The following is a 26892-nucleotide window of genomic DNA, read 5'->3' as shown; positions in this document are numbered from 1 at the left end:
CTGAGTTCATCTACTTAGTCGTCTTCCACCTCGCTCGAATCTGCCACTGCGCTACCCAAGATTACGCCACCAGACTTGTCAACAAGCAAGTTGTGGCTTTTTCAAGGTCCAACTTGGCTTGATTGATTACCTACTTGCGATCATGACCTTTCTGTATAGGTTTAAGGCGTCTAAATAGGCATAACGCTGTTCTCTGACAGTAAGCTTGACTTGCATGCTGAAAAATCTGTCTTCTATTGTCATGTAGTCAGTGTACTCAGTTCTAATCATTCATTCGATACTTTCTCCTATGTTCCCTGTGATATCTTCTTGAACCAAATCTTTCCCATATCCCGTCAAAGTTTCCAGCGAGATTATTCAACAACAAAAAGCTTCAGATGGTTGACGGTGTTTTAGTCCCGCCGTGCGTATCCTATCGCTTACGTTCTTCAGAGTGCCCAAACCCAACAAGTATTTCACATGACCGTTCATCGGTGCCGATGCAGAACTTTCCTTGTTGTCCGCGGCTCCGCCACAAACCCAAATTACTGAACATATTCGGAATTTTGAATCTCCGTAGATAGAAGCCCCCCTAGTGATATCTGGGGACATCGTCGCCGTAGCTCAACCTGAACTTAAAAAGAATGAACTCCTGTCTCAAATCTGCTCTACGACATGGAATCATGGGCAATACTATCCACTGTAAGGTATGGCTGCTCATATTGCTTTCACAGGGACTTTGGAAATGCTCTCGAGGCCCAAATCACAATGTGCAGCAGTTAAGCCTTTGGAATATCCTCTATATGGCACGTTGTCACATAACCTGGTGCATATTTAGGTCTGAGCTTATCTCTTAAAATTTTTGCCATGGTTAAGTAGCAAAACTCGTGCTGTTATAGTGTTTCTACACCATGAGGTCCGATGAAGCCACCAAATTACGAAACAGCACCAATCCCCTTAGCTCCCTTCTTCGCGAACACCCTCGAGGGACCTTCAGGCGTAGCAAATGCCTTTAAAAAGCCCAAGAAGCCCAGGCAGCCTCGATTAGCTGGTACAAAGTGCGCAACAGCAGCACAACAAGATGCACCCTGTGACGCTTGCGAAAATGATACCAATAATCGCCCCAACGGCGTACCTCTCCTTGTGCTTGTGCTTGACATTCTTCCCATATGTCTGGACGAGCGGCACAACTTGATCGGCACTTGTACTATCTGTAACATAGCATGAGGTTGAAAGGCTATAGCAATGATCCCGAAAGGTTGCATTATATAAGTCAGACGTGTTATCGCGCTGATAGTATAGCTCGACGGATATCCCGCAATAACCATAATTTGCCCATGTTGTGAGGCGAGTGCCGGGAGTTCCTTTGTGTAATACCGTGTTCCCGGTTAGTTCCATATTAGCACCAAAATAACGAAGTTCATAGCGCTGAAGGTTGTGCAATGCGTTTTGGAAGACAATATGTGTCCGGTTCGTGGAGGCGTCGGATAGGGAGAGGAGAGAAGTAGCAGGGAATATTGCGTCAGTTCCAGTAAAACCTATTCCAGCTGTCAGCATGCTAACATGGCAGTTGTTAAGCCATGGACGAACCCTGTTTCCAGTGCCACCCTGTCACATTAGACCGGTACCACGATATGATGCGAGATTTGTTGTTCGTTGTCCACAGTGTTTCGATGCCTCTCGCAAATTGACACTCGACCTCCGTCGCACCTTGTAGATCTGGGAGATCATCTATGTGCTGCCATGGATCTTTCGTTCTATTCCAGAATGCAAACTTCTGAATGCTTCCATCTGAGGCGCCATAGTACAGGTAGAGGCTAGCATTCATCGCATACTTGTACCTTGCCGAATCCGACGCGACACAGCTTCGAAGGAAGAGAGAATCGGAGGTCTTCAGTTGTTGGGACCCAACAGGATGGACGAACCATTTCGAGACATAGCTGACGCTCGGAGTGCCAAAAAGTCCTTGCACCATGTTGTTGTTGTCTACATAAAATACGTGTACCTCCCTTTTATAAGCGTCTTAAATCGACTTTATAAGTTTTCAGGAGATCATACCTGGTAAGGGTAGGAGTTGAGAAGCGAAGCTGAAACAGGGCTCCCTGGGTGAACGCCTGTTGCAATTTTCCCCGGACTGCCCCTCTGCCAAGTTGAGCGATAATCATATATGTGCTCTAGGTTACCTGCTTGGTCAGTATAAAACATATGAGCATAGTTGTTCGGTGACACCGCATCAAAGCCACCTAAGTACTGCTGAGGTTGCAAAGTTGGTTGCGGTGTAGGTGTTGACGTCGGATGCTGTGATGCGACAATGGAGACGACTGTCGAAGTCACAACAGTAGTTGTATTAGAAGCGGTATGATTTCGGTCCCTAAATCCAATTAGTTCAAACACTTTCGTAAGAGTAGGTGTGGGACAAGTCCGTCCTTACTTTAGCACAACTGGGAGAACTGATCCTACTACGATTGCTATCACACCAAGCACGGCAATTATTACAATTGCTGCGATACAGTACTTCCTATGGGAGGGCTTTCTTGGTGATTCTGGCGATCGCTCGACATCTACTGGTTCAAACTTTCCTGGAATTGCTTTCAGCGGCTTTGGCTTCATCAGTTTGTTGGACCCGAATTTGGCTTTCGCAATAGAGCTTTTGGTAGAGGTATAAACGTTGGTCTCGCCGGTCCCAACAATGAACTTCCCTTCAGCCCCACACTCGCTCGTTGGAGGGCTGCTCCGAAATGGGGGAGGTGAAGTGCCAACATGACTGTATGGTGGGGGAGAAGATTCGGGAACGGACGACGAGGAGCGCCTTGACAACGACATCTTCGACTGTTGGGTGACCAAGTCGGAAGGCTAAACAATTATGCGCGCAGTGACTGGAAGTAACTTTTAAACCAGAAAGGGAGAAGCGCTCTACATTTAACCCTAGCCTCGAGGATGATCATGAGCTCCATCCATCAAATTCGCGGGCAGACGAGCTTTGGTCTTCATCGGAAGTAGGCAAAAAAGGTTTGCTAGGCAGATAGCCCTGGAAATCCTGATGTGGCATTGGATGGTGATAGGCTGAAATCTGCCTAGGGCGTCACGAAAAAGCTTGCAAGGCAGTCTGCTTCATGCTACACCCGACGCTCTCTTGCAACACATCAAGATCTGACACGTGGATTGTAGATTTCGTTAGTTTTTTACTATATGAGGCGGTACTATTCTAACTGTTTCATGAGAATCCTCTCTTGGCGTTTTGAGGAGTTGAGACATTTAAGGAAGAAGTGACCAGTTATCGTCGCTTGGCATTTCTGAATCCGGTGACCGCAAGGATGGACGGATCCACGAGGCAGAATCTCGCTAATGTTGCGGCTGTGTCGCCTCACACCTGGGGGAGGAACCATTCACAATTCGAACGACTCAGCTTGTGAGGAATTCTGGGGTCTTTTCCACAAGGTTGAGACATCAAATGAGGGGGTGTCTGCCTGAATGTTACCCCCGCGCTGAGTGAATAAAGATATGAGGAGAAGGTATCAAACCCATTGGCATCCAGAAGCAAGTACCCCCCACTTCCTTGAGGATCTTGGACGAGAAGAAGTGGTCGGTTATGGTCCAGCCAGATGAATGAGGCCAAGAAGAGGAGAAGACTTTCGTAACGAATTATTTGCCGACTGAACGGAGATCGGAAATGACTTTGAATCTCGGGCATTGGGTCCCGCCGGAGAGAGTCACGGCATTTGCTCAACCTGGAGGTTTAAAGGAAAGTTGTGGCTAGGAGGTTGTAATATGGGATGGGGATGTACCGATCGGTTTGAGTCGCTCGATTCCGCCATGGGAGAGAGGACAACCACAAGGGGTTCTTGGCACCGCCATTCAAAAGATTGGCCTCGCATTAATTCATTTTCATTAGCCCAAAAACTTTCACGCCATCTGACTCTATTCCAGTGCAATGCCATCGATATACTTGGTCATTCATTCCCCTGTCCATCGTCCATTCCAATCCCCTGCAGATGATGAAGTGAACGACAACCGCGGAAGCTCTGCTCGTAAGCGCTTCTCCTTCCACGAGTACACCACTGCAGACGAAAGTCAGTTAATACGCACGATTTGCAGGATAATCAGAAACCTAGCATAGTAACTAACTGAAGGCGTGAATGATGTTTTTAACAAAAGAGTTGGATGTCTTGGTTCAGACACGTGAAAGCGGGGAGTTTAATTTACACCTATATATGGGGACACACACACCCAGTAACGCAGACAATATTGGGCTCAGGCCGCAACAACCTGTCGTCGTGGCAAACAATCAACCCATATTACTCCAAATGAAGGCCGTGCCGTTTACCCCATAATGTCACGCAATCTACCTTACTTGAAATCTATAAGTTTTGTGATCTTCTGAAAATCAGACTTTTGAAAATTCATAAGAATTCATTCGCATACACTTACCTTTCAATTCGTCCGAGATAGGGCCAGCTTGACAACATGTTCTTCGAAGCTACTGCAACCCTCCTCTTCCTCTCGATCTTCCTGAGCGAGGCCTTGGCCGCCCCAGCAGGCTCAAAGCACAACATCTACCTCGTCAAATGCGAGCCGAACGAATGCCCCATCGGCCTCTGTGACCCAGGGGAATTCACTATCATGGGTGCCGCTCTTTTCAGAAATGGACCAGTCACTAGCGGAACACGAGTAACGAAGCCCGATGTCTTCACGGAAGTTAGCGGCTATCGCTCGCAGTGGGAAGGGGCCAAGCGGACTGTGCGTATGGGTACTGATGGCACATTGACATCAAACATTTCTTCCGGCGCTGCAGCGTTGGCGAAAGGGCAAATTGCGGGAGATGCAACACTAGGCTCAGAACCGTTTACCTGTTTCAAAGACGGCAGTACTAAGTTCACGATCAGCCGTGATGGAGATGCATACACCTGCACAACGAGCTACTGGTGTCCTTCGGTTGATGTTTCGATATAATTGCGACAGTACGAAGGCCGTTAGGGCACACCTGTAGATGGATATGTATAAATCGAGTCGTGGAAAGGCTAGATCATAAAATGTACATATATCTGGACTTCAACTCCACCTGTGGGATGCGGATATCGATGTGAACCCGCTTGCTTGGAGCAGGGTTGAAGGTCACGTGTCAGTAAACGAAGTTGCCTTCACCATCCATATTCCTTCCATCGTGAAGGAACTCTGAAACATTCGGGAATGGAACACTTTTAGAAATTACCCGTCCTCCATTTTTCTCATTCGTCTGCAGATTAATGATTATTGGTTTAACATTTTGACTCTCATTGGCTGCCTCCAGACCCACTCTAACTCCGTACGGCCGGAGGCGAATAAGACGACATCAAAGAGCTGTCGTGTCTCTCCACTTTCCAAACACTGTTGAACCGCGTCCTTCTTACAATGACTACCTCTATCGATGCAGCAGATCTGTTTAGTGTCAATGGCCTTGTCGCCGTGGTCACCGGTGGTGGAACAGGTTCGCATCACTTGAAATCGCGTCTTGGTATGACTACCAGCTTACATGAATAGGAATCGGTCTCATGTTAGCCAAAGCACTAGAATCAAACGGCGCGACTGTCTACATCATTGGCCGAAGAGAAGAAGTGTTAAAGAAGGCAGCTGAAGAAGCTGTAAGCAACGCCCATCCACCCCCCTGCAAAGACAGTTAAGTCATAATTCCAGCAAAAAGAAGCACGGCAACATAATCCCTCTACAAGGAGACGTAACATCTCGCGAAGACCTCGATCGTATCGTCTCCATCATCGCCTTGAAGACCGGCTTTGTCAACGTCGTCATCGCCAATTCGGGAATCATCGGCCCAACCCCAAAAGGCCTTTCACCAAACCCCAATATCTCAGAATTCCGCTCATTCCTGTGGAATTGGAAGGAAGAAGAGTTCACGCAGACATATGCGGTGAATGACACCGCAGTTTTCTACACCGTGGTGGCCTTTCTTGAGCTTTTGGACGCCGGGAATAAGAGAGGCAATGTGTCGCAGAAGAGTCAGGTCATTGCAACGAGTTCGATTGGTGGATTTAACCGCATTCCGATAACTGGGTATGCGTATGGGAGTAGTAAAGCCGCCGTGAATCATATGATGAAGCAATTCGCTTCAAATTTGGTGCCATTCGACATTCGGAGTAATGTCATTGCACCTGGGTGTAAGTATGGCGATTCGATTTGATTTCACAAAATATTTACCAAAGAGCTCAGTATATCCATCAGAGATGACAAAAGTTGCATTTGCCGAACAACAAAAAAATGAGATCCCGAAAGATTTCATCCCAGCGCAAAGAGCGGGTACCATCGAGGACATGGCTGGTGCGATCCTGTTTCTCGTGTCAAAAGCTGGAGCATACATTAACGGAAATGTTCTCATCACAGATGGGGGAAGATTAGGTATTCTACCAGCTACATATTGACATGGGGCGCTGAGCCGACGCGGGAGCGAAACCACCTGGGAGTCTCAAATGTCCTCTCTCCACTGCCACTACCGCTCTTTCCTACTTCCACTTTCCCGTGCATCTATATGACCGCTTTCCAAACTGCAAGCATTTGTCTATAACCATCGATAACGGGATAAAAGCCAACGATAAGAAGTGTGATCCAAAGTCAGATTGACCTACCACAATCCACGCGATGAAGAACTATGAGCAGCAATTGTTAGAGCATATTTTCAGTCAAAAGAGAAGACTAATTATGAGCTAGGATCTACCCCTTTACGAAAGATATTGTTCAACGCGTACATTGGCAACGGCCAGAGCACCTAATGACCCCCAAACGTCGCAAGAGCCCATACCGCCGCAATTCTTCCCCACCGCGTAGGCAGCGGCTGCGAATTTTTGTGACCCTGCCCAAGTTTCGCCTTAGCAATATGATTGGCTCCACCGAGCGATGACTTTCGATCGACTTTAAAGGTAACTCCTTCCTTGTGGAAATCTGCCTAGTCAAAGTACTGGGGGTTGAATAGGGTGATAATAATAGAGTATGGTAGTGGAGAGATAGCTGAAACTACGGTACCGCAGGCACGAAAGTGTTGCGCCGGTAGCGGTGATAGAGTCTGTACGCAGAGAGAGCCAAGCCATACCACGAGGAGGCTATCCCCAGTCGGGCACTTGACAAAAGGGCACTTGGGCTGGAATATTGTCACGGGGTACCTCGAATCCACGGCTCGCACTCTAGGCCATACGGAGAACCAGGACGCGACGAGCGTTATGGAATCGCGGAGGAATCTGCGGGTAATATACACTTTATTCAAGTCCTCGTGGTATGATGATGCTGTCGTACTAGACAGAGCGCGAGGCGTGTATACGGATCCTACTCGTATGTTGGGGATCAGTCACAAAGGGAGGTATCACGCAATCCTAGGTCCACAAATATGTCAACCGCTTCCTCAACGAACACCCCTGTTGTTACAAGCAGGGACGCCCCAGAGCAGGAAAAATGTTCGCAGCTCCGCACGCTGAAGGAATTCGTTGCTGGCCACAGTCATGCCGCTGTAGCAAAGAATGTCGCCGAAGTCCGGCAGCTTGCAAAAGAGAGATTTGGAAGGCGTCCGGTAGATGTCAAATTCCTGGCACTGATATGCCCCGTGGCTGGTGGGAATGAGGGCGAAACACGAGCAAAATTTGAGGACTGCGCACAGCATGGGGATATTGACGGCGCTTTGGCTTTGCTCTGAGGGTGGACGGATATTGACTTAGCGCAATATGGCGAGGATGAGGAGTTGAGGTATGTAGAAAGTAACGCAATCCGGTATGTATTCCCCGGTCTTGTTGTTTAAACCCCTAAACTCCCTCAACCTAATCTTTCCAGGTCTGCCATAGAGATGTTGACGAAAATTACACCCAGGATCCTGAAATGGCCTAAGATCGAAGGCCCTGGTGCTACCGTAGTCGGAACTCCTGCGCTGGCCGCTGATGAGTTTAAACCGTGGGTGGGAGAAACCGACGTAGATGGGTTTAAAAATCGCATATGCAATGAAGCTTGGAGCGTTCGTCGACGTAGTTAAATTATTAATCCTAGAGCTTCGAAGCAAGGGACTCTTTTAGGAAGATTACTCGTGCCTGGGGTACATACCAAGAGAATGTATATCATAGAAAGGGTCAAAGCGACATGCCGCCACAGCATACAGCGAGTACATATCGGTGGCGTGCTGGATTAGAAGCGAAGGACCCCGCAATCCCGGAGTGAGGGACAGGATAATAAAATTGGGATGGAATTTGTGCTTCCCTAACACGTCGGTGTAAAAGACACGTGCTGCCGCCCCCACACTCTCCATGGAGAATTCGTCGTGTTCGCGACCCTATCTAGTATCGGTTAACCTCCACCATGAAGATAATTTCGAGTTGTTTGTGAATCCTACCCAGTCTAGGTCTTACTATACCGCAGTTTTCCCCTGCGGGTTTAGGTGAATTGGGACGCAATGTGTTGCTGCGGATCGTTGAATCGGGTCTCGATTCTGCCCTCCAGGTGTCTTTCGGCAGCGGCAGCTGCAACTACTATTTCCTAATTATCCCATTCCCTAGTTAGGTGACCAACTGATGGCCAATATGAAGATCTCATGCTATCCTTGGTTCCGGATTCAATGACTTTGTGAAGCAGTGAATCGCGTAACACTCACTTCAGAACATAGTTCTAATTTCGAAGTGCCCCATGATCCACGATTGGACCTGCAAGCCGACCTGGATGAACGCCTATAATACGTCGCAGCAAGCTCATCTGCATTATGGCTGCCTAACGTGAACTATGACTAGTGTAGATGCCATCCCCCAAACACCCTGCTGGAATTACCGATACTGTCAAAAGAATACAAATTTCCCTCCTCAATCAGTCATATTATATTTAGCACCTGTTAGTCGCCAAGATATGGTAGCGCAGCGATCGCGCAAGGTTATACGAACTGCCGTTAATTAGTTATTCAGGATGGTTTCTTGCAGCTACCATTTGTCTCAAACTCTGACAACAACAACAGTAAACGTTTTCATGAAGATATTGCCTAGCTGCATAATTCCACCCTTCCTCTCTAGCACAATATTCTTCCTCTCCCCAAACTGTCCGTTCTTTTCTTCCAGCAGAATCGTCTCCCCTCAATCGAAACCAGTGGATGCAATCTCCCCACTACCCACAACCTCATCAAACCTAACACTTGCCCGCACGACCTCCCTGCCTTTCCCATCTTTGACCAAAAAATAACCTGAAAACAGCTTCCTTCTAGCACTAGGGTCTGTTATCAAGGCTTCTAAGTGTCGCGGCTCGAGCGGCAAGCATACACTTGCCGCTCGCGTGTCTGATATCAAGATAACGCGATAAGTGTCGGACTTAGGGCTGTAGACTAGCGAGAGCGTGGCACAGGGAAGGATTTGGTCCTGCACGACCATGTCTCCTGCGAAGCGCTGAAAGAGGATGTGATCGCCGAATAGGTGGCGGGTTAGGTGAAGGTGGAAGAGGTTTGATTGCATAGCTTGGAGGGACGAGAGGAAGGCTTGTGCTTCTAGGATGGTGGAATGGTGTTATTCAGGTGCTGAGAGGGTTCCAAGGCAGACGAGGAAAGGTAACGACAACGACTTACCGGTTGATTCTCCGAACTCAACGTCGACGGAAGTGCATTTTATTTGTTGGATTGTAGCACTGTGGGAAGAGTCCGTTTTCTGCTCCGATACGACGAGAATATCGTGCAGGCAGATGGTGCGGCGGCCGCTGCCACGTGATATGGTGGTGTTATGGTGAACTTGCCGGATATTAGTTTCCAAGGGGCTGGCATTGAAGACAATGAGAAACGGTGAGTGCCGGCACATACAAGATATATAGTAAGTGCTGTCTCCTCCACCACCGAGCATCTTGTTGGTCTCCTGAAACAGCACCTCAGCATGTGGTTGTTGAAGCTCGAAATCCATAGCAGATGATAGTGGGATACCGCCTCTTGAAGTATCCTCCGGCTTGCTAAACGACGTATCGCTAGGTGCCTGCCTTACAGCACCCTCAGGCATACTCTTGTAATGCAGAACTGAATAAGCTGAATCTGCAGCAGCACGGAACTGCCGCTCACCGACGGTGAATAAGAGAGTACAGGTCCCTTCGTCATATTCGGGTACCTGTTCCGTTTTCGAGGCTAGGACGGACACGATTCCGTCCGAGTATTCATCAGAGGAAGACCCTGCAGTAGCGTTGAAGGAGACAAGACGTGTGGTTTGATTGCGAAGAAGGTGTTGGCGGGCTTGCACAAGGGAGAGGCAGGACGCTGCGGCTTCGAAGTCTTGGAGATATGTGTTAAGTTGTTAGCTTAATGTAAGCGCGGAAAGGGAGGTAGATGCAATACTTGTCGGCTCGACTTCTGAAATATAGATCGAGCTGATCCTGTGCGGTGTACTCCGTGAAGCAGCGTACATGTGCCAGCGCGGGGGCTCGGAGTCTAGAGTTGCTACTTGGACTAGTAGACTGGACGGTAATACTTGAAGGTGTTTGAGTATGATCAGTTCGACTTGTTTGAAGGGCTGGGCTCAAGTCTTACACGACACGTGGAGAGATTCTGCATGGTCTAATGCTGTTGAGTTTCGAGAGCAACAGCACTGAAATATACTCGGCGCAACCCTGAATGGGTCCTTATCATCAAGCCAGTTATCTCGAAACGTTGCTCGTGGACAGTGAAGGTTCATGTATTCACGACCTGGCATGATCTGAATGGAAACAGAGAACCAAAGTCCCCCATGATTTTGCACTTCTGAGCCAAGGTGATACTGCGGAGATGCCGAAGCAGTTGCAGCTTGCTGCCCTTGAAGATTCTGCTTGAACCACTCGTAAATGCTATCAAGCTTGGTGTGCATGCCCTCGACATGGCTTTTGACTTCACGGCCATAGCGCCTAGTAGTTCGAAGTTAGCCACACCAAGTAATCTAATAGCTGCGATATAATCCTCTTACTTATTGATTGCCGAAAGGGCTAGATTGAGCCCGTTGATATGAGCTGAGAGTGTCGTCTTGAGCTTGATAATATCTCCCCCCTCTTTTGTCCACAATAACTTCTTCCAATTCTTCTTCACCTCATCTTTCCACTTCTTTTGTCCCCTCTGTCCATCATTCTTGTCTAACTCCATGTATCTGTCCACCATAGCCTTGAGATATGTCAAGGTACTTCGACAATTTAATATCATTTGCGCAAGGAGCGCGTCGTCGGCTTCTGGGACGGCATTATCAGCCTGTCCGTCGGCCACTCTCTCTGCCTGCGCAACCTGATTGCCAACGGGCAAGTCTTTTGCTAGCACTTTCAGCGCCTCGCCGAGCGTAAAAAGTAGATCCTGGATTTCTGCGAACTCGGCTGGGGCCGACTTGCGTCCGGAAGTAAAGGCTTCGCCGATGCTCCAGGCAATCTGCGATAGTAGTATTGCGTCGCCGACCGAGATTGGAATACCCATGCTAAGGTATGTAGCGCGTTTGACGACTCTGTCAGACAAGAAATTCCAAACTCATCATAGTCTCTTCGTGAGTGCAGTCTCTTCGTGAGTGCAGTTTGCAATCGGACGATGTGGTTGTGATGAGGCTCCACTGTCAGCCTTGCGACCGGTCAGTCCTTGACCCTACGTTCTGGGCTAAGTAGTGTGCCTTGCAAGAAGCTAGTGACTGTCAGAATTTCAACCAATAGCTAGAAGTTCTGCGCCCGGCTTGCACTACCAAGCCCTTAGCACGAGCACAGGTAAAAAGGACAAACAACAAACTGCGAAACTGGAAAGTAAACGATAGTTTAATCTTAAGAAGATGTTCCTAAAAATAAAGATCAGAGAAAGAAACAACGCGGTTTGCTGCAGAGGGTTGCTAAGTTGCATAAGTATATCTCTTGTTTTAGCAATGCTGTACCTTTTCATGGCCGTTCCTCTGAAACATTTGACTGTAACCAGCTTTTTGCAAGGCACAATGGCTCGTTTTGAGCTACACTGCGGGGCACAATTCACCAGGGGATCGCAAGGATGGACCTCGCTAACTCGCGCCCTCCTGGTCTCTCTTCACCAACAAGGTGCCTGGAAAATGTTCCACAGTGTGCCTGGCCGCCACTTGGGGCGGGGTCTTGCCGGCTGTGGCTATGCCCTATTTCTCGAATTGAACCTGTTAGATTAGTTAGCGCCAAAACGCTCACCGGTTCAGCGCGGGACTATAAGGCCGTTGTTGCCTGAAAATATGTCTCTTCTTTTCTAAGCCCTCCATTCTAGCCCTGAAGTCGTCGCTATGGCGAGCTATCTGCCAAATAACTCTTATGGCGCGTACGGTGGGTATGGAGGCAGTACCCACCAGTACGCGTACAATCTTCAAGATCACACTGTGCAGCAGTTGCCATCTGGGGTGTTTTTCCAGTCGAGTCAGATCGGCGCGGATGGCGAAGAGTTTGAGGTATTGGAGAAGGGGATAGATCCGCTCAATATCTTCCCCACATTTTACAACCTAGACAGCGGATTTGTATCTAACACCACCGATGGAGCTCCAACACCAAGTACTAGCAGTGAAGCGCGGTGCCTACCTCTGCTCGACGTCAATATAGACGTTGATGTTCAGTTTACCATTGCGAAGACGAAGGTCACGCAGACATTTACAAACCTGTCGAGCTATGTCATTAGAGAGACGAACTACTCATTTCCGCTATACGATGGCTCGGCTGTGATCTCATTCAGATGTCATGTTGGAGAGGATAAGCTCCTCGAAGGTGCCATCAAGCCGAAAGAGGTGAGTCGTTAGGCCATCCTTATTACTTGTTGGTTTCAATAACTTACTCTAACAGATCGCCAAACAAGAGTTCAGAGAAGCAGTAGCAAAGCAGAAAGTTGCAGCTCTACTCGAAGAACACACACCAGAAGTCTTTGAGACCAAGCTTGGAAACATCCCGGCCCGGAGTTTCGTCAAGGTAGAGATTACCTACGTAAATGAACTCAAGGCAGACATTGGGGGTGAGGGTGTACTCGTCACTCTTCCAACCTCGATGGCGCCAAGATACGGTGCGCCACCACCTCAGATGTTACCATCGTCTACTACGGATAAGAATGGCCTCCACATCACCGTCCATGTGCACGCGTCTGTATCCTTGCGCAAACTTGAAAGCCGAACCCACCCAATCTCCGTTGAAATGGGTGCCGCAGGCACAATAGGAAAACCAGCCGCAGTGTCGAGTTTTGGCGATCTCGTTCGTGGGGCCGACAAGTCAGATAACGAGTTTGACCCAAAGAAGGCGAAAGCGACTCTTTCAGAAAGGAACGTCACCCTAGGACGCGACTTCGTGCTCCTGATTCTTGCATCCGGGTCAAGTATGGTTGCCTCGGGAGCGCAGCTTGAAGAAGCGTCTGGGGCAGAGCTACAGTCTGCCATGAAACTTACTTTGAATCCCCGCGATATCTTCTCATCCTACGTTGAGCCAGAATCTTTTAATGGCGAAATCATCTTTATTGCAGATCGATCTGGATCCATGCATGGACTAACAATGGACACGCTTAAGGACGCCCTGGACGTGTTTCTCAAGAGCTTGACGGAAGGGGTACGCTTCAATATCTACTCCTTTGGGTCATCGTTCACTTCGCTCTGGCCACAGTCGCAGCCTTATACCGATGATAATGTTGAGGCGGCCGTACAACATGTATCAACGTTTAGAGCTAATATGGGAGGCACTGAAATCCTTCGGCCTATTAAGGATGCCGTTCAGAAGCGCATAGTCATGGAAAACTTCACAACTCAAATCATTTGTTTGACCGATGGAGAAGTCTGGAGCGAGGCTGAGGTGCGCGAATTCGTGTCAGGTACTCGATTGGAGCTGAAGGATGCCGTCAGATTTTTTGCCCTGGGTATCGGAAATAAGGTATCCCACCGTCTTGTTGAGGGGATTGGCACCGAAGGCGGCGGATTCGCAGAAGTTATTGTTGTCGACGGTAGAGGACGATTGGAGGGCAGGGTCATGAGGATGTTGAAGGGGGCTCTCACGCCTGCAAGCTACGACTGCGAACTCGAATTCGATGGCAGGTCTACATACGCTGCTTCCTCATCCAACGAAGGCTCGAGCTTCATGCAAGCACCTTACAAAATCCTCCCTCTGCACCCGTTCTCGAGGACGACGATATATTTCCTATTCGACAACAAATACAGCGCAGACCTCAAGGTTGTTACTCTGAAGTCGTCAACACCTTCTGGAGAACATATTTCGGTCAAAATCCCAGTAGTGAAAGCCGCCGCGAATACGTACATAGTGCATCACCTTGCCGCCAAAGCTATCGTCATGGATCTCGAAACCGGCAAGTCCTGGCTCCACAGTACCCTCACCAATAGTAAAGTGGCAGATGCTGCAGCCAAAGATCTCGGCGAGCGGCTTGCGGTTAACTATCATATCACTAGCAAGTGGACTAGTTTCGTCGCCAGAGAGAAGAAAGGGAATGAAGAAAATACAGGGCGGCTGTATAAAGCGCCTAGGAGAGACCTTGCGGAGCTGAATAAGCGCCGAACGGCGCCGACTGCGCAATTCTTACAGGCCCATCGGCAAGCGGTACTGGCCACGACAGGACCATGGTATACGGGGTCTCCTCCCCTGAAATCATATGTCCCTCCTTATGTTTCCAGTGGTTCCACTGCGGGTGCTAGTCGTCGTACGGCGTTAAGTCACACCTCAGACCTGGTGAATAGTCCTGAGGCACCTAGTCCGAAACTTGGAGAGCAGTTTCCAGAGCCATATGCTGGAAGCGACTCCGTTCGGCATGCATTCCAGGATGAGGACGGGTCTCGAAGTGTTTCCTCACTATCGGTATCAAACAAGTCAGGTGAAATTGAGCAGTGCTTCTCAATGTTCTCTAAGACCTCCAAAATCAAAGAAAAAAATTCCGTTGGTGCCTTAAATATGGGTGGTAATTCGCTAAGCTCTGCTGACTTTTCAAGCTTTCCCTCATTAACTATGTACGATTCACACACGCTTGTCTCTGGAGAGTCGCCAGTTCCTCACGATGACCAACGGCAACAATTGCGACGACCGCAACAACAGTTAGAACGATCGTTCGACCTTCCTGTGCAGGTGCAGTATGGCAGCTGCCGTGCTGGAAGTGTTGAGGCTCTAAAATCAGAGCTAGATGTGGAGGAAGACGATCTTTCGTCATACACACAACTTTCGTATACTATTAAGCCCATGTCGAAATCTATGGCGTCCGCGAACTCCAGTCCCGACTCCAACGACGCGTCCATGGCCTTGAACTTGCGGAATGTTATTCGCATGCAGTCTGCACAAGGCTCATTTAGGCTACCCCCGTCCTTGCTCACCGCCATATGCTCGCATTTCACCGCAGGAATAATGTCCATGCTCGAGGCTACACTAGCCAGCTACAGCAATAGCAACGGCGAGGATATGAAAACCAAGCTCGGAGATACGCTTGAGTTCCTCTTGCAAACCATGCTAGTTGTGACGTGGATCAAGCTTGCTTGTGCGCCAGATAAGGAGATTTGGGAGCTGCTAGTTTGGAAGGCGGAGAGGTGGATTGGGAAGATGGTCGGAGAGGTGAATACGTGGTCTGGGAAGGTGGTTGGGGTTAGAGAGGTGCAGCGGAGGCTAGGGGATTATGTAAGGGAGCAGTGGATAGACAGTCACGTTGCTTGACGAGGTTAATGCAACGATAACATGTCAAACACTGAGCCGCCCCATTATGAATGCATCTCCATGCGACAACTCAGAGTGGTCCCCGCTCGGATGAGAGGCCTCGGTGTGGAATGTGACGGATGATGACATAGGACCCGCAATACTACGCTGCTAGGATCACGCTTATGTGAAGGCCTTGCCATTGGGGGGCAGCATTGTGGTTTGGTTAAAGTCTACATGGCTAAGGTTGCAGACGATAGCTCCACCGGCACTACCGTATCGTAGGGGCCTAAGATCTTTAACGCAAACTAAAGCAAGAAGCTCTTAGTGGTTCTAAAGTCTCTAGCTTCTGGAAACTACCTCGTCTGAGCCGAGGCTATCGCACTCTATGCGGAACTCTCAGGCATACGTGTCGTGCTTTCAGGTTAATGTTGTTGTTGGTGGTGGAAGAGCGAACCCAAGTGGTGTGTAGCTCCTGGCGGCATACAAGTCCAGGTTAGTAGACATTTTTGAGGTTTTGCAAGCTAGCGAAAATTAGTGATGCGAGCTTCTCAGAGTATTTGCAACACCAGCATCGAGTACGTCAGCCTAGCCCAAGCAGTTTATTGCATGACATCCTATATGCTGCCAATATCAGTCAACCTTCGCATTAACCCCTCTTCTTTTTAAAGCTGCTAGCATCTGAATGCAAAATCAAACTTTACTAAGCACCCCACTGTAGTGGGCTGGTGCCCAGGGGTATTAGCTAGGGATTAGCTGGTAGCGCTAGGAAGGGCATGGGGCATATTGCAGCAAACTACAGTATACATCAGTCGTGTTGCAAGTGGCGCTAAGCTAGCTTGTTGACGACGCTATTGCAATGGGCTGGTGCCCAGGGGTACAGCCTGTCACGGTTAACTTGGACATGCCTCGAACTCTCCCCAGAGAGCCCTCGGCCCGGCCTTGGGCACATGACGTCACGTCACGTGCCCTAGTATATATACATATCCTCTCCCAAACCCCTGAGTCTCCTCAAGGATTCGTCTATCAATACTATCCTTTACCCCCTTCTGCGCTTCATGCTTCCTGTTTCACAGTGCTCTCACACAGCTAGAGATTAGCTGGCAGCGTTAGGAAGAGCACGAAGCAAACTGTAGCAAACTACAGGAATTTGCAGTGATTTGCAGTGATTTGCAATGATTTGCAGCAAATTGTGGGAAACTGCAATAAACTGCAGTAGATTACCGCAATGTGCAGCAAATTGCGGTACACATCGGTTGTATTGCAAGAGGCACTAAGCTGGCTAGTTGACAACGCTGTCCCTAAGCTAGACCTAACTTAGTTCCGTAGTGAGGACACAGTTCTTCTTCATCGAATTCAACACTATTATCAGGCATTTACCAGCTATGCCAAGCCATTACGTCTATCCAATAGTTAGACCTAGGTATTACAGTATTAAACCTAGTTCGGTAGTGAGGATACAGTTATTCCTCATCGAATTCAACACTGCTATTGTAATGGCTCGGGGGAGCTGGCAAATGCCTGATAGCAGTGTTGAATTCGATAAAGAAGAACTGTGCCCTCGCCACAGAACTAGGTTTTATACCGCAACACCTAGGCTAGCATTGTCAACGAGCTAGCTTAGCGCCACTTGCGACACAACCAAGGTGTATTACATTGCTACAAGTTGCTGTAATCTACTGCAGTTTATTACAGTTTGCTACAATTTGCTGCAGTTTGCTGCAAGTTGCTATAGTTGCTGCAATTTGCTTCATGCCCTTCCTAACACTGCCAGCTAATCTCTAGCTGATACTCCTAGACACCAGCCTTTGACAGTTATCAGGCATTTGCCAGCTGCGCTAAGCTATTACAATAGGTTCTCGAGTATATGTAACAATGGTTACTAAGCATTTATAAGTTCTTTCGAGCTATAACAATAATACCTTGAAGAGTGCTAAAGTAAAGCCGCATTATACTATATTTAACGCGTAAATAGTTAAAGCTTTAGTTACTGTTACTTAAGACTATTTTATTATTTAACAAATTAGTTAAGCCGTTGCAGGAATAAGTACATTTAAAGCTGGTAGGGTGGCTCACTCGCTTGAACTTTCTACACTGGAACGAATCGGTCGCGCTCGTAGGGAGGAGATGTTAGGGTAACAAATTGCGAAACTTACTGGGTGAGGGTTCCGGAAAGAGGAAGATATCTGACTCGGACACTTTTTTAATCGAATCTTAGCGTCTCGCTCAACTAGTTCCCGCTGCAAGGCGGCCCCTGCTCCTCCGGTCTTCTGAACATGCTGCTGGGCCCCGATGGCGACCTCGAGACGTAACCGCATCCCATCGACACCACCACCGGCCGCACCTAGAGCACGCGCAAGAAAGCCGAGCGCGCGAAGGTGCCAGAGATGCAGCAGGCGCTGAGGACGCAGACAGCAGCAGCCCTGCTTAGGCAGGCCAGAACAAGAGTCACAGCGTCGCAGCCGCATGCTTAAGCATCCTCGAACGCGCAACAACTGGCGGACGATGAGCTACCGCCCTTTCCCCACCGACCGCGATTCCACCTCACTGGAACAGGGAGGAGGAAGCGCCAAGCTAGATGAAGTGGTACGCTCATCCAGAGCCTCAAAGCGACGATAGCACAGCAGAGCAGCATCACTGAGAGCACCCGAACAGACCTCACAGCTATCAAGGCTGAGCGGCAGTACCTCAAGAACCAGAACGCCGAACTGCAAGAAACCATCCAATCGCTCCGAGCGCAGCTCGACACCCTCTCAATTGAACCCCCATCAACGCCGACATGGCGGTCAGTCGTAGCCAGCTCGTCGGGTCGGGCATGACGTCGTCACGACCGACAAACTCGGGAACAGCACGTAGGGAGAACAGTCGGCAGATTGTGATCGATGTCAGCAGGGTAAGAGAAGATGTGGTTGAGAAAGTAGCCACCACCGAAGCAGCAAGGCAGACTATTCAACAGGACACGAACGGCATGGAACGGCTTGCTGGAGCAAAAATCAAGGGCTTTCACGGGTGGCGAGCAAACAACAGCCCAAGCGTGATGAAGTTCTCAGCGGACAAGGACAACGAGGCGGCATTCCGGCTGACAACAACTGAATGGCTGGAACCGCGAATCCAGGAGCAAGCCTAGTAGGGCTCAAATGGTACCCTGTCAAAGCAAACTAAATAGAGGTGTCTCTGGCGATGGAGCGCATTGGTACGGGAAACGGAGTGGGGTGCACGATGCGGTGGTTCGGGCGACCGAGGTCTAGCAGACAGCACGCTTCAGTAGTGATCAAGGTGGCGACGAAAGAGGACCCAGAGAAGCTACTGAAGCCGGACAGCGTAACGTTTGGCGGAAGCGGGCTTATGATGACGCCGTTCGAAGAAAGGCGCACGCCAGAGAGCAAGTTCAGGCCGTCGCCGAAGACTATGAATCTGGACGGGTGGACAGATGCGTGGATGCGTCTGTACGCAAAGGCAAAGCAGGCATTGGCAGTACGCGATATTATCTCAGACATGCATCTTGAAGACAATTTCAAATTCACATTAGGCAGACGCGCACCTCACAGAGCTCCAGTGACCAGTGAAGCAGCTAACTGGCTATGGGGTTCATCGTGTATGGACCGAGACGTAACCAGCTCCTCAGTACCTGTGCCCAGCATAGAGGTTTTCTCGGACCCACAGTCTGCGCTCTAATCGATCTAGGGCTGGAGGGCAAGTGTGTGTTAGGAGGTGGTCGCAGGGATCGTGAAGAAGCTTCGAATGGTGATTGTCACGCTATACTGGATGCTAGAGCATATGGGGATCAAGGGCAACGAGGAAGCCGACAAGCGGCGAAGACAGCGACTGGAGAAGAGGGTGACCAGCAGCAGGGTTTCCAGCGGGCCGTACCACGGTCCGTACAAAGTGAACCGTAACGGTCACGTGATTAGTACTAACGTATCGAGTTCGTGAGCAGCGTATTACCATTTTAGAGTTTGTATGGCAATTTTAGAGGAGTAGGAGGGCTCTGGCAAGCAGTCGGCCTGGAAAAGCGTTTAGGGGGTTTCTTAAGCTCTAATTAGCTGAAGGTTTTGCAAGGACGCGTGAATCTCTTTCTAAATTTTTTAATCTATCTATCTAAAGTCTATCATCTTAAGAATTCCTATTACTGACTTTTTCTATTGCAGAGTTATTCATACACGCGCCTTGCTGCCTTACAGGCCTTATCTAGTTAATTAGATACCTCTGTTGTCCATTTTGCGCAGTTTTACAGCCTGGAGAAGAAGTTGAGAGCCCTCTACACTGTGTACAGCTAAAGATTAATCGCAGGAGTTCCTAGAGGAACGCAATTATAACGCTACAGTTAAGTTTGCAATTAACTAGAATAATATATAGCTGTTAGACTCCTAGCTGCAAGTACAAGAGGTGTTGTAGTGCGGCCAATTGTACAGTATCTAATAATTAAGGCTATTTAACTCTAGAAGAACTAGTTAAAGAACAAGGTAGTAAGCAGCAAGATTTTAAACCTCTCTGCTTATGTTATTAGAAAGAACTAGTTATTCAATAGTTATTTAGACCTTAATCCTGCGTCTCTAGAGACCTATAATATTAGCTGTTTTAACTAGAGTACGACGTACTTTAATTGAATTGTACTACTCGTACAGATCACGTGAGCCATAACGGTTACGATACATACACCTGCCTCTCCTCCTACCTGCCGTGCGAACGTACTCAACATCTCACTCGTACAGGCCTCAAAATCGCCCAATCGTACAGTACTACGCCTCGTTCGAAGCGCTGACCAGCCGCCGCAGCGTGATGATGTCCCATGGGATTTGTACGACTTGCGCTGAAGAAATCTGATATCGTAGCTAGATCGCTTTCGAGAAGGCGAGAGCTTCCACGGGCCGATGAAGCAGTGGAAGCCGGAAATGGCCGTTGTCAGAGCTAGAAGAGCAGAGGCAGCTGAGAGCCCCCTCTGTTAACAGCTAGCTAACAATATAACGAGCCACAACACGAACCTCGGTCAGTGCGCTGCCGATTAAGAAGTATACGACGCCGCAACTTCCCTGCGGACACGAGGCCTTCTGACGACCCTCTGCTCGCCACTCACTATGAATCTCTTATGTTATACTGATAGAGTGTTTTCCTCGTTTCTTATGTTGGGTAGGGTGTTAGGCAATAGACGAGCAGGATGCATTTAGCTGACACGCTTTAGCTCCCCATACCCATAGACTGCATGGTCATAATAGAACGTACATACATAAATAACCTCTTCTTCTAACTTGGAAAGCTTCTTCGACTGTGGCTCGCAACAGCGTCGGGCAGGCTTTCCAGCACGTTGGGCGCGGGCCATGCTTTCAGGAACGTTGTGCGTTGCTACAGCGCGATAAACGCTCTGTATCTGCCTCCGGTCTGCAGCTAGGTCAGCAATCACAATGCCTGCTTCATTAGATGGGGATTGAATACAGTTGACAGAGGTGTTGCAGTTTCAATGTGACTAGCTGCGAAAATTGGGTGAGGCTTCCGACAATTTGACTTGCACGAAAGGTCTTGCTAGCCCAACTCATCGAGAATGGATGCGACAGAGAGATATCCTAGAATTTATTCCGTAGCCGAGTCGAATTAAATGCTTCCTTTCTGTCAGCTTAGATTGGAAGCTAGTTGCGAGAGAACCCTCCACTATCTCTTGAGCAGCTCGTCCATCACTAATCACGTGTGAAAATTGTGTTTGCAGAAATGGATCTCGGCGTACCTGGAACCTTATCTTTGAATGCCTCGTACGTTGTAGCTTCCAGGAGACTTGGGTGTGTAGCATCGACTACCGTTACTGTGAATAACTCTCCGCTCTCAGCCTAATAGAAGAGAACCCCAGCAAGCTAAGCGTCTGGAATATGGTTAGTGGGAGCTACGAACTGGAAATAATAACCCGCCTTATACTCGAGCAGGTGACTGGACATGATTGAGATAGAGACAGAGGACAAACTTCGTTTGATGAATTCGATGGTATTAATTTAGAAAGTGATTGTGCGAAGTAGAGCCCCCCCGAAGTACTAATACGCGCACCCATACTCCATGTGATCGCCTGATTGGCGTGGTGCCATGACTCGGATTCAATTTCACTATTCAACCAGATTATGCAGTCACGTCCTTATTATTTCTCTACCGTGTGGACTATACGACATATATGATTTGAGTAGACCTCATCAAGGCCATGATGTGTCCAAGTTGGATAACCTAACTACTAAAGAAACGCCTTCCCCGAACATAGAAGATATAATCAAAGAAAATAATACAGCCAACGATAAGACTAATGAAACATGGTTGGAATAAGAGTTTTGGGATAGCTTCCGAACCGCCAAATTCATGATCCGTTACTTGAAGTGAATGCTGCTAAGGATGGCTTGCATGAAGTGAGCGGTGCTTGCAAGTCAGTTGAAAGTGCTATGACAGTTTCTACCAGCATATCAAGTAGCGGATCTGCCATTTCTGCCCTCAAAATATGAGTGTTGCCCGCGATTACAATCCTCAGCTTGTCGCCTTGTGGCTGTGACAGGATGCCTATGTGGTGTGACACTTGCGAGGGGTTTTTGAACCACTGAGACTTCGCGGTTGCTCCCGCGATATGAATTTCAGGTTCCACATCGATGCTCTGGTGCAGAACCACCGAGTCAAGCGCCAGTCCAGGAGTCCAGTCCGTACATTGTTGGATGATGTCATCCCACCCCATTGAATCCGATTGCCCGAGCGTGATGTATTGCTCTTGGATAGAGAGTATGAGCTCTTCTGAAATTTTGGTAGGAGGAGTGACAGCCCTAACTGGGACTATGTTAACGCAAGGCCCAACTATTTCCGTGATACCCGGGATATCAGAATTGCGACCGGCGACTACATGTCCGTACACAACGTCTTCTTTTCCAGTAATTCGTGAAAGCACCACTGCCCAAGCGGAACTGACGAGAGAGGCCATTGTAAGATAATCAGGAAGAGTAGGAGCGTAGATAGACCTCTCAGCTAAGATCCCACGAGGGACAGCCTCCCCTGGCGTTTCCGGTTGAAGTATTGTAATAGCCCTGGTGAGTTGTGAGCCTTGGAGGAGTTCCCGCCAGTAATGAGCTGAGTCAGTCTGTTGGTTACGGGCATGTGCAAGATAAGTCGAAAAGCCTGTAGCAGGGTGTAAGGGCTCCTGCTGGTAGAGAGAGACAAGTGTTTTCAAGATGACTGGAATACAAACACCGTCGTACTGGGCATGAGAAAGGCGAATAATCAACCGATTTTCCTTGGAGCTGTTACGTACGAGTACAAAAGAAGTAGGGAGTCCTAGTGGATCTGTCTGTTCGGTATCCCGCATACAGATTGCGTCCGATTCTTCTGGAAGTGGTCCGTTGACCTCAAATGTGGTAAAAGGCAATTCAATGTCATTTAGGACGACCTGCCACCATTTCCCTTTGAAGTGAGCGAATCGTGTGCGGAGAACCGGGAAATGGTTGACGAGTTTGCGACAGCTGTCTGTGAGGAGATCTACATCCAGTTGCGGTCCTATATCAACGTAAAGGTAATTGAACGCTATGCGAGGCATTGCAATCCCTTGCGTGATGTAGTTTTGTTGTGCGTAAGTGACAGGAAGAATGTCGACGAAATTCTGAAGTTGTATCCCTGGGATCAAAGGGTTCAACCCAGAAAGAACTGCCTCCTTCATACTAGGCGGAAGGAGAGAATAGACGGGGATTGATTCTGAAGCGTGGTTTGAAGGTCTGAAGTGGTCAAGGCCTGTGAGGGAGGGGAATTCCAACGAAAGATCGTTCTGCGTCCACTCGGTGCTTGTGCAGTGGAGAAGGTTGGGCAGCTCCAGCAAGGTGGTCTTGTACAGCTGAACCCAGTCTTGAATTTGCGTTTGATGCTTCGTGATACCACTGTGTGCAACACTTACATGTGCGCAGCCGTTTCCTATGATCACAGAAACTGTAAACAAGGAGAACCTGGCGGCTTCAGCCGCTGATGCTGGGTCGCAGCCTTCCGGAATAGGCACATTCTTGAACAAAGATTCATCGCGCTCAAGCTGCTGGTACACGCCTTGATAATTAAACACCATTTCCACAGGGAAAATAGATATGAAATCACGAATGGTGCCTTCGTTGACAAAGTGGGATGCAAAATATGACTGGCCACTGCGCTTAAAGCTTCGCATGCAATCCTTTGTTGCACAGATGACATCAAGCAAGCTGCTGCGCGCGCCAGTTGATAACTGGACAGGGAACATACTTGTAAACCATCCCACAGTTCGCGAAAGGTCAATGCTGTCGTCCCATGGCTCACGCCCATGAGTCTCATTGAAGATTGGAGGAGGGTTTCGATCAGGGAAGGCAGCCGCAAATGAATGAATTAGGGCTGCGATCATAAGCTCAAGAGGGCGTGTTCGGAGCTTATTGTTGCAGCTTCCAAGAAGAGCGGATGTTGTCTCGCTATCAAGCACAAAACGCTCGGTAATTGTAGGGGTGTGCGATGTAGTGCTGGGTGCTACGCCCCAGTATGATAGTTGGCCGACGTCTATCTTCTCTTGTATCCCATTTCTGTGATCTGCATCCCTACTAGCGTACTCAGTCTGGATGGCGCGCCAGGTTTGGAAGGGCATTGAGGATGCAGGGGATAGTGTTCGGCCCAGGAGTAAGTATTCTAGCTCTTCAAGAAGGACCCGCCATGACACGAGGTCAATCACTAAGTGATGAACACCCATGAACAACGACTGGCGATTTCCAATGTCAAACAAGATTACTGTTATAACTGGTCCACTCTTGATGTTTAAGCGGCTGCGACTTTGGAGTATAGCCTGTGTGATGTCTGCAGTGTCCCTAGGCCGCACATGTTGCAAGGTGAAGGAAGCGTCAGTAGAATCAGAGACATGCTGCTGCCATCTGCCTCCAACTGCTTTGCTGAATCGAGCCCTTAGCATAGAGTGGCGCTGGACAAGGACCCTAAGGGCAGAATAGAGCAACTTCAATGACACTTGAGTACGAAGTTCTAAGAAGACAGACTGGTCAAAACTGGCTCTACCAGTAGGTTCAAGCCGGAGGTACAGCTCTTGGATCGGGGCCAGGCCAAACGGTGTGTTGACTGGATCTTCTGCAGTGCGCGCGAGCTGAACAGGCTTAGATGATGCAGCATAGCGGGCAAGTTCAGCAATGGTCTTCCTGCGAAAGATGTCGCGCGTTGAGAGATGGATTTGAAGTAAGCGAGCACTTGCAGACAGCTGCATAGCTGTAATAGAGTCGCCGCCTAGGCGGAAGAAGCTGTCGTCCATACCGATGGTCTCAGGCTTAATGTTTAACACATGCGCCCACAGCTGCTGCATCGTCTGCTCGGCTTCTGTCGATGGCTGCCGCTTTAGGCCCTGGCTTGACGTCCGCATGTCAGCCAGCTGCTGGGCCGAGAAAGAGGCCCCAATCTCGCGTAGTCGCTTCCTATCTATCTTGCCGGAAACTGTCATGGGGAGCGGCGACAGCGCAAAGTATACGTCAGGTATCATATGGCTGGGGAGAGAGTCGGCTAACTTCTTGTCCACTCCGGTCAGGATGACCATCTGCACTGAGGACCTGTTATCCATTCCGTTGCGTGATTGTAGTGTATCGCGTTTCTCTTCATCTAGTTGCAGGAAGACCGCTAGTGTGGCATTTTTTTTCTCTCCCGCTGGCAAGATCACCTCCACGGCAATCTGGCGTGCTTCAGGGATGCACTCCCGCACGTGATGCTCAATCTCACCGAGCTCAACTCGCTGGCCTCGCACTTTGACTTGGTCGTCTTTGCGGCCTGCGTAGACTAAGTTGCCATCAGGCCCATAGTAGACTAGGTCACCAGTCTTGTACATTCTTCCTCGACGTCCGGGACGGCCTCCCCCGCCTTCTAGCAACCAGACGGGATCGTTGATGAATGCTGACTTCGTCTTTTTGCGGTCGTTGAGGTAGCCGCGCGCGAGGATTGGTCCTTCAATGAGAAGCTCGCCGATTGATCCCAGAGGTGCCAGCTTGTCGTGGTTCTTGGGGTCCACCACCCAGCTGACGGAAGCTACCGGCTTGCCGATCTTCCCAGATTCAAAGCCTTGAACATCTGAGAATGTGCAACAGCAGACGCAGCACTCCGCTGGCCCATAGCCGTTTATCATTCGAACGTTCCCTCCCCATCTCTCCCAATCGGCAGAGCTAACATGCTCGCCTCCAAGAACCAACGTCTTGAGCGAAGAGGTCATGACAGGATCAAGCAATCGGGCGACGGACGGAGTAAGAAATGCCCAGTTCACGTCCATATCCTTGATAGCTTGGGCTAGATTATCGCGCATATCGCTATGAGACGGCACACATGCGCAGCCACCATAAAGGAGTACAGTGAGTATCTCGTCAATGCAAGCATCGAAGGCATAGGAGGCGAACTGTAGGACTCGGGTGTGAGGGGCGAACCCGAGTACTCTGCCATGGCCTAGACAGCCTGTAGAGGCCGCCCTGTGTTCTAGCAAAACTCCCTTCGGCACTCCAGTGCTCCCTGAAGTGAAGATAACGTACGCGGTATTGCTTGGCTGTACCCCAGAATGCGTTGAAAGATTTGTGTTTGGAAGGTGCTGGATTGACGTTTCACTGACTACGACAACAGTGCGGGCTGAGCCTGCCCATAGGGTAGAGTACTGCGCCGACGTAAGCACCACCTCAGCCCTTGTCTGCTTAAAGATCTCCTCGTGGCGGCTGTGTGGATGTTCTGGGTCTAGGGGTGCAAATGCGCCGCCTGCCTTGAGCACCGCGAGCATAGCGACAATCATCCACATGGACTTCTCGAAGCAGAGTGGCACGATATCTTCTGGCTCGACGCCGAGCTCAACTAGATGGCCTGCTAGCTTGCTTGACAACTCATCTAGCTTGCTGTACGTCATCTCGCCATCCCACGCGCAGATGGCCCGCGCAGATGGCCGTGCCATGGCTTGCTCGACGAACAGGTCGTGGAGACAACGTTCAACCGTTGGGGGGGTCTCGGCGTTACATGTCCATATCTCTTGTTTATCATCGGGCGTAAGGGTTTCGATGTCTTCCACCTTGTCCTCTGGTCTTGCTCCAGCCAGCTGTTGCATGACGAAGGTGAACTGGCCCAGTATCTTCTCGACTAGCCATCGCTCTACCACACGCGAGTCGAAGCTTGCAGTAATGTGTACCCCTTCTGCAGCCAGCGTGCACTGCAGCATCAGCGGATATGTCGTGAAGTCTTGTAGATCAGAGTGTCCGTGCCACTCTCCCAGTGCCGTATCGCTCTCAGGCGCATTGCCTGCAGGCTGCACTACCAGCAGAGTCTGGAAGCCGCAGGCATGTCGGGCGCCCTCCGCCATCTTGGCGATCCGCTGCAGTCCCGTCT

The 26892-nt window shown here is 49.3% G+C and overlaps 9 protein-coding genes across 9 annotated transcripts; 4 read left to right on the top strand and 5 right to left on the bottom strand.

Annotated features, from left to right (window-relative positions):
* Positions 1 to 844: 844 nt before the first annotated feature.
* Positions 845 to 2909, bottom strand: BDR25DRAFT_396931 (uncharacterized protein). The gene is made up of 4 exons (XM_033698468.1): positions 2411 to 2909; positions 2038 to 2350; positions 1570 to 1984; positions 845 to 1517 (listed from the first exon to the last, which is right to left on the bottom strand). The coding sequence occupies exons 1-4, from the start codon at positions 2800 to 2802 to the stop codon at positions 1024 to 1026; spliced, it is 1614 nt and encodes a 537-aa protein (XP_033540832.1). The 5' UTR covers positions 2803 to 2909; the 3' UTR covers positions 845 to 1023.
* A 1476-nt stretch (positions 2910 to 4385) lies between these two features.
* On the top strand, positions 4386 to 5032 carry BDR25DRAFT_307462 (uncharacterized protein). The gene has a single exon (XM_033690844.1). The coding sequence runs from the start codon at positions 4444 to 4446 to the stop codon at positions 4927 to 4929; it is 486 nt and encodes a 161-aa protein (XP_033540831.1). The 5' UTR covers positions 4386 to 4443; the 3' UTR covers positions 4930 to 5032.
* A 309-nt stretch (positions 5033 to 5341) lies between these two features.
* BDR25DRAFT_104651 (short-chain dehydrogenase/reductase) lies at positions 5342 to 6785 on the top strand. Its single transcript, XM_033683484.1, has 4 exons — positions 5342 to 5443; positions 5497 to 5597; positions 5657 to 6128; positions 6181 to 6785. The coding sequence occupies exons 1-4, from the start codon at positions 5368 to 5370 to the stop codon at positions 6387 to 6389; spliced, it is 858 nt and encodes a 285-aa protein (XP_033540830.1). The 5' UTR covers positions 5342 to 5367; the 3' UTR covers positions 6390 to 6785.
* A 125-nt stretch (positions 6786 to 6910) lies between these two features.
* Positions 6911 to 9428, bottom strand: BDR25DRAFT_362198 (uncharacterized protein; the record flags this gene model as incomplete). The annotated part of the gene is made up of 12 exons (XM_033696541.1): positions 6911 to 7287; positions 7326 to 7359; positions 7394 to 7562; positions 7604 to 7738; positions 7770 to 7952; positions 8028 to 8242; positions 8298 to 8433; positions 8505 to 8533; positions 8591 to 8713; positions 8747 to 8791; positions 8931 to 9055; positions 9089 to 9428. 12 exons carry the CDS (start codon positions 9426 to 9428, stop codon positions 6911 to 6913), a joined length of 1911 nt encoding a protein of 636 aa, XP_033540829.1.
* On the bottom strand, positions 9321 to 11503 carry BDR25DRAFT_104635 (uncharacterized protein). The gene is made up of 5 exons (XM_033683483.1): positions 10887 to 11503; positions 10478 to 10827; positions 10286 to 10417; positions 9767 to 10222; positions 9321 to 9697 (listed from the first exon to the last, which is right to left on the bottom strand). Exons 1-5 carry the CDS (start codon positions 11375 to 11377, stop codon positions 9480 to 9482), a joined length of 1647 nt encoding a protein of 548 aa, XP_033540828.1. The 5' UTR covers positions 11378 to 11503; the 3' UTR covers positions 9321 to 9479.
* A 659-nt stretch (positions 11504 to 12162) lies between these two features.
* Positions 12163 to 15822, top strand: BDR25DRAFT_297284 (uncharacterized protein). Its single transcript, XM_033688991.1, has 2 exons — positions 12163 to 12674; positions 12730 to 15822. Exons 1-2 carry the CDS (start codon positions 12183 to 12185, stop codon positions 15565 to 15567), a joined length of 3330 nt encoding a protein of 1109 aa, XP_033540827.1. The 5' UTR covers positions 12163 to 12182; the 3' UTR covers positions 15568 to 15822.
* Positions 15823 to 17854: 2032 nt separating this feature from the next.
* Positions 17855 to 19054, top strand: BDR25DRAFT_307458 (uncharacterized protein). Its single transcript, XM_033690843.1, has one exon. The coding sequence runs from the start codon at positions 18326 to 18328 to the stop codon at positions 18671 to 18673; it is 348 nt and encodes a 115-aa protein (XP_033540826.1). The 5' UTR covers positions 17855 to 18325; the 3' UTR covers positions 18674 to 19054.
* A 2844-nt stretch (positions 19055 to 21898) lies between these two features.
* On the bottom strand, positions 21899 to 23242 carry BDR25DRAFT_172711 (CoA-dependent acyltransferase; the record flags this gene model as incomplete). Its single annotated transcript, XM_033684146.1, has 1 exon — positions 21899 to 23242. A coding segment is annotated over one exon (1344 nt), but the record flags the coding sequence as incomplete, so codon positions are not given.
* Positions 23243 to 23260: 18 nt separating this feature from the next.
* On the bottom strand, positions 23261 to 26725 carry BDR25DRAFT_178343 (amino acid adenylation; the record flags this gene model as incomplete). Its single annotated transcript, XM_033684186.1, has 1 exon — positions 23261 to 26725. A coding segment is annotated over one exon (3465 nt), but the record flags the coding sequence as incomplete, so codon positions are not given.
* Between the last annotated feature and the right edge of the window lie 167 nt (positions 26726 to 26892).

The sequence above is a fragment of the Lindgomyces ingoldianus genome, assembly GCF_010093535.1.
Source record: "Lindgomyces ingoldianus strain ATCC 200398 unplaced genomic scaffold BDR25scaffold_51, whole genome shotgun sequence".
In the NCBI taxonomy this organism is placed as follows: domain Eukaryota; kingdom Fungi; phylum Ascomycota; class Dothideomycetes; order Pleosporales; family Lindgomycetaceae; genus Lindgomyces; species Lindgomyces ingoldianus.
This window is presented reverse-complemented; position numbering and strand designations above follow the sequence as displayed.

Excerpts from the sequence above, each read along its gene's own strand:
- BDR25DRAFT_396931 (XM_033698468.1), bottom strand. The coding sequence starts at position 2,802 with ATGTCGTTGTCAAGGCGCTCCTCGTCGTCCGTTCCCGAATCTTCTCCC. Across the intron at positions 1,985-2,037 it reads TCAACTCCTACCCTTACCAG|GTACACGTATTTTATGTAGA; the intron begins GTATGATCTCCT and ends TATAAAAGGGAG. Across the intron at positions 1,518-1,569 it reads AGGGTGGCACTGGAAACAGG|GTTTTACTGGAACTGACGCA; the intron begins GTTCGTCCATGG and ends CAGCTGGAATAG.
- BDR25DRAFT_307462 (XM_033690844.1), top strand. The coding sequence starts at position 4,444 with ATGTTCTTCGAAGCTACTGCAACCCTCCTCTTCCTCTCGATCTTCCTG.
- BDR25DRAFT_104651 (XM_033683484.1), top strand. The coding sequence starts at position 5,368 with ATGACTACCTCTATCGATGCAGCAGATCTGTTTAGTGTCAATGGCCTT. Across the intron at positions 5,598-5,656 it reads AGAAGGCAGCTGAAGAAGCT|AAGCACGGCAACATAATCCC; the intron begins GTAAGCAACGCC and ends TCCAGCAAAAAG. Across the intron at positions 6,129-6,180 it reads TAATGTCATTGCACCTGGGT|TATATCCATCAGAGATGACA; the intron begins GTAAGTATGGCG and ends CAAAGAGCTCAG.
- BDR25DRAFT_104635 (XM_033683483.1), bottom strand. The coding sequence starts at position 11,377 with ATGGGTATTCCAATCTCGGTCGGCGACGCAATACTACTATCGCAGATT. Across the intron at positions 10,418-10,477 it reads AGAATCTCTCCACGTGTCGT|TATTACCGTCCAGTCTACTA; the intron begins GTAAGACTTGAG and ends AACACCTTCAAG. Across the intron at positions 10,223-10,285 it reads TTCAGAAGTCGAGCCGACAA|ACTTCGAAGCCGCAGCGTCC; the intron begins GTATTGCATCTA and ends CATATCTCCAAG.
- BDR25DRAFT_297284 (XM_033688991.1), top strand. The coding sequence starts at position 12,183 with ATGGCGAGCTATCTGCCAAATAACTCTTATGGCGCGTACGGTGGGTAT. Across the intron at positions 12,675-12,729 it reads GTGCCATCAAGCCGAAAGAG|ATCGCCAAACAAGAGTTCAG; the intron begins GTGAGTCGTTAG and ends TTACTCTAACAG.
- BDR25DRAFT_307458 (XM_033690843.1), top strand. The coding sequence starts at position 18,326 with ATGGCGGTCAGTCGTAGCCAGCTCGTCGGGTCGGGCATGACGTCGTCA.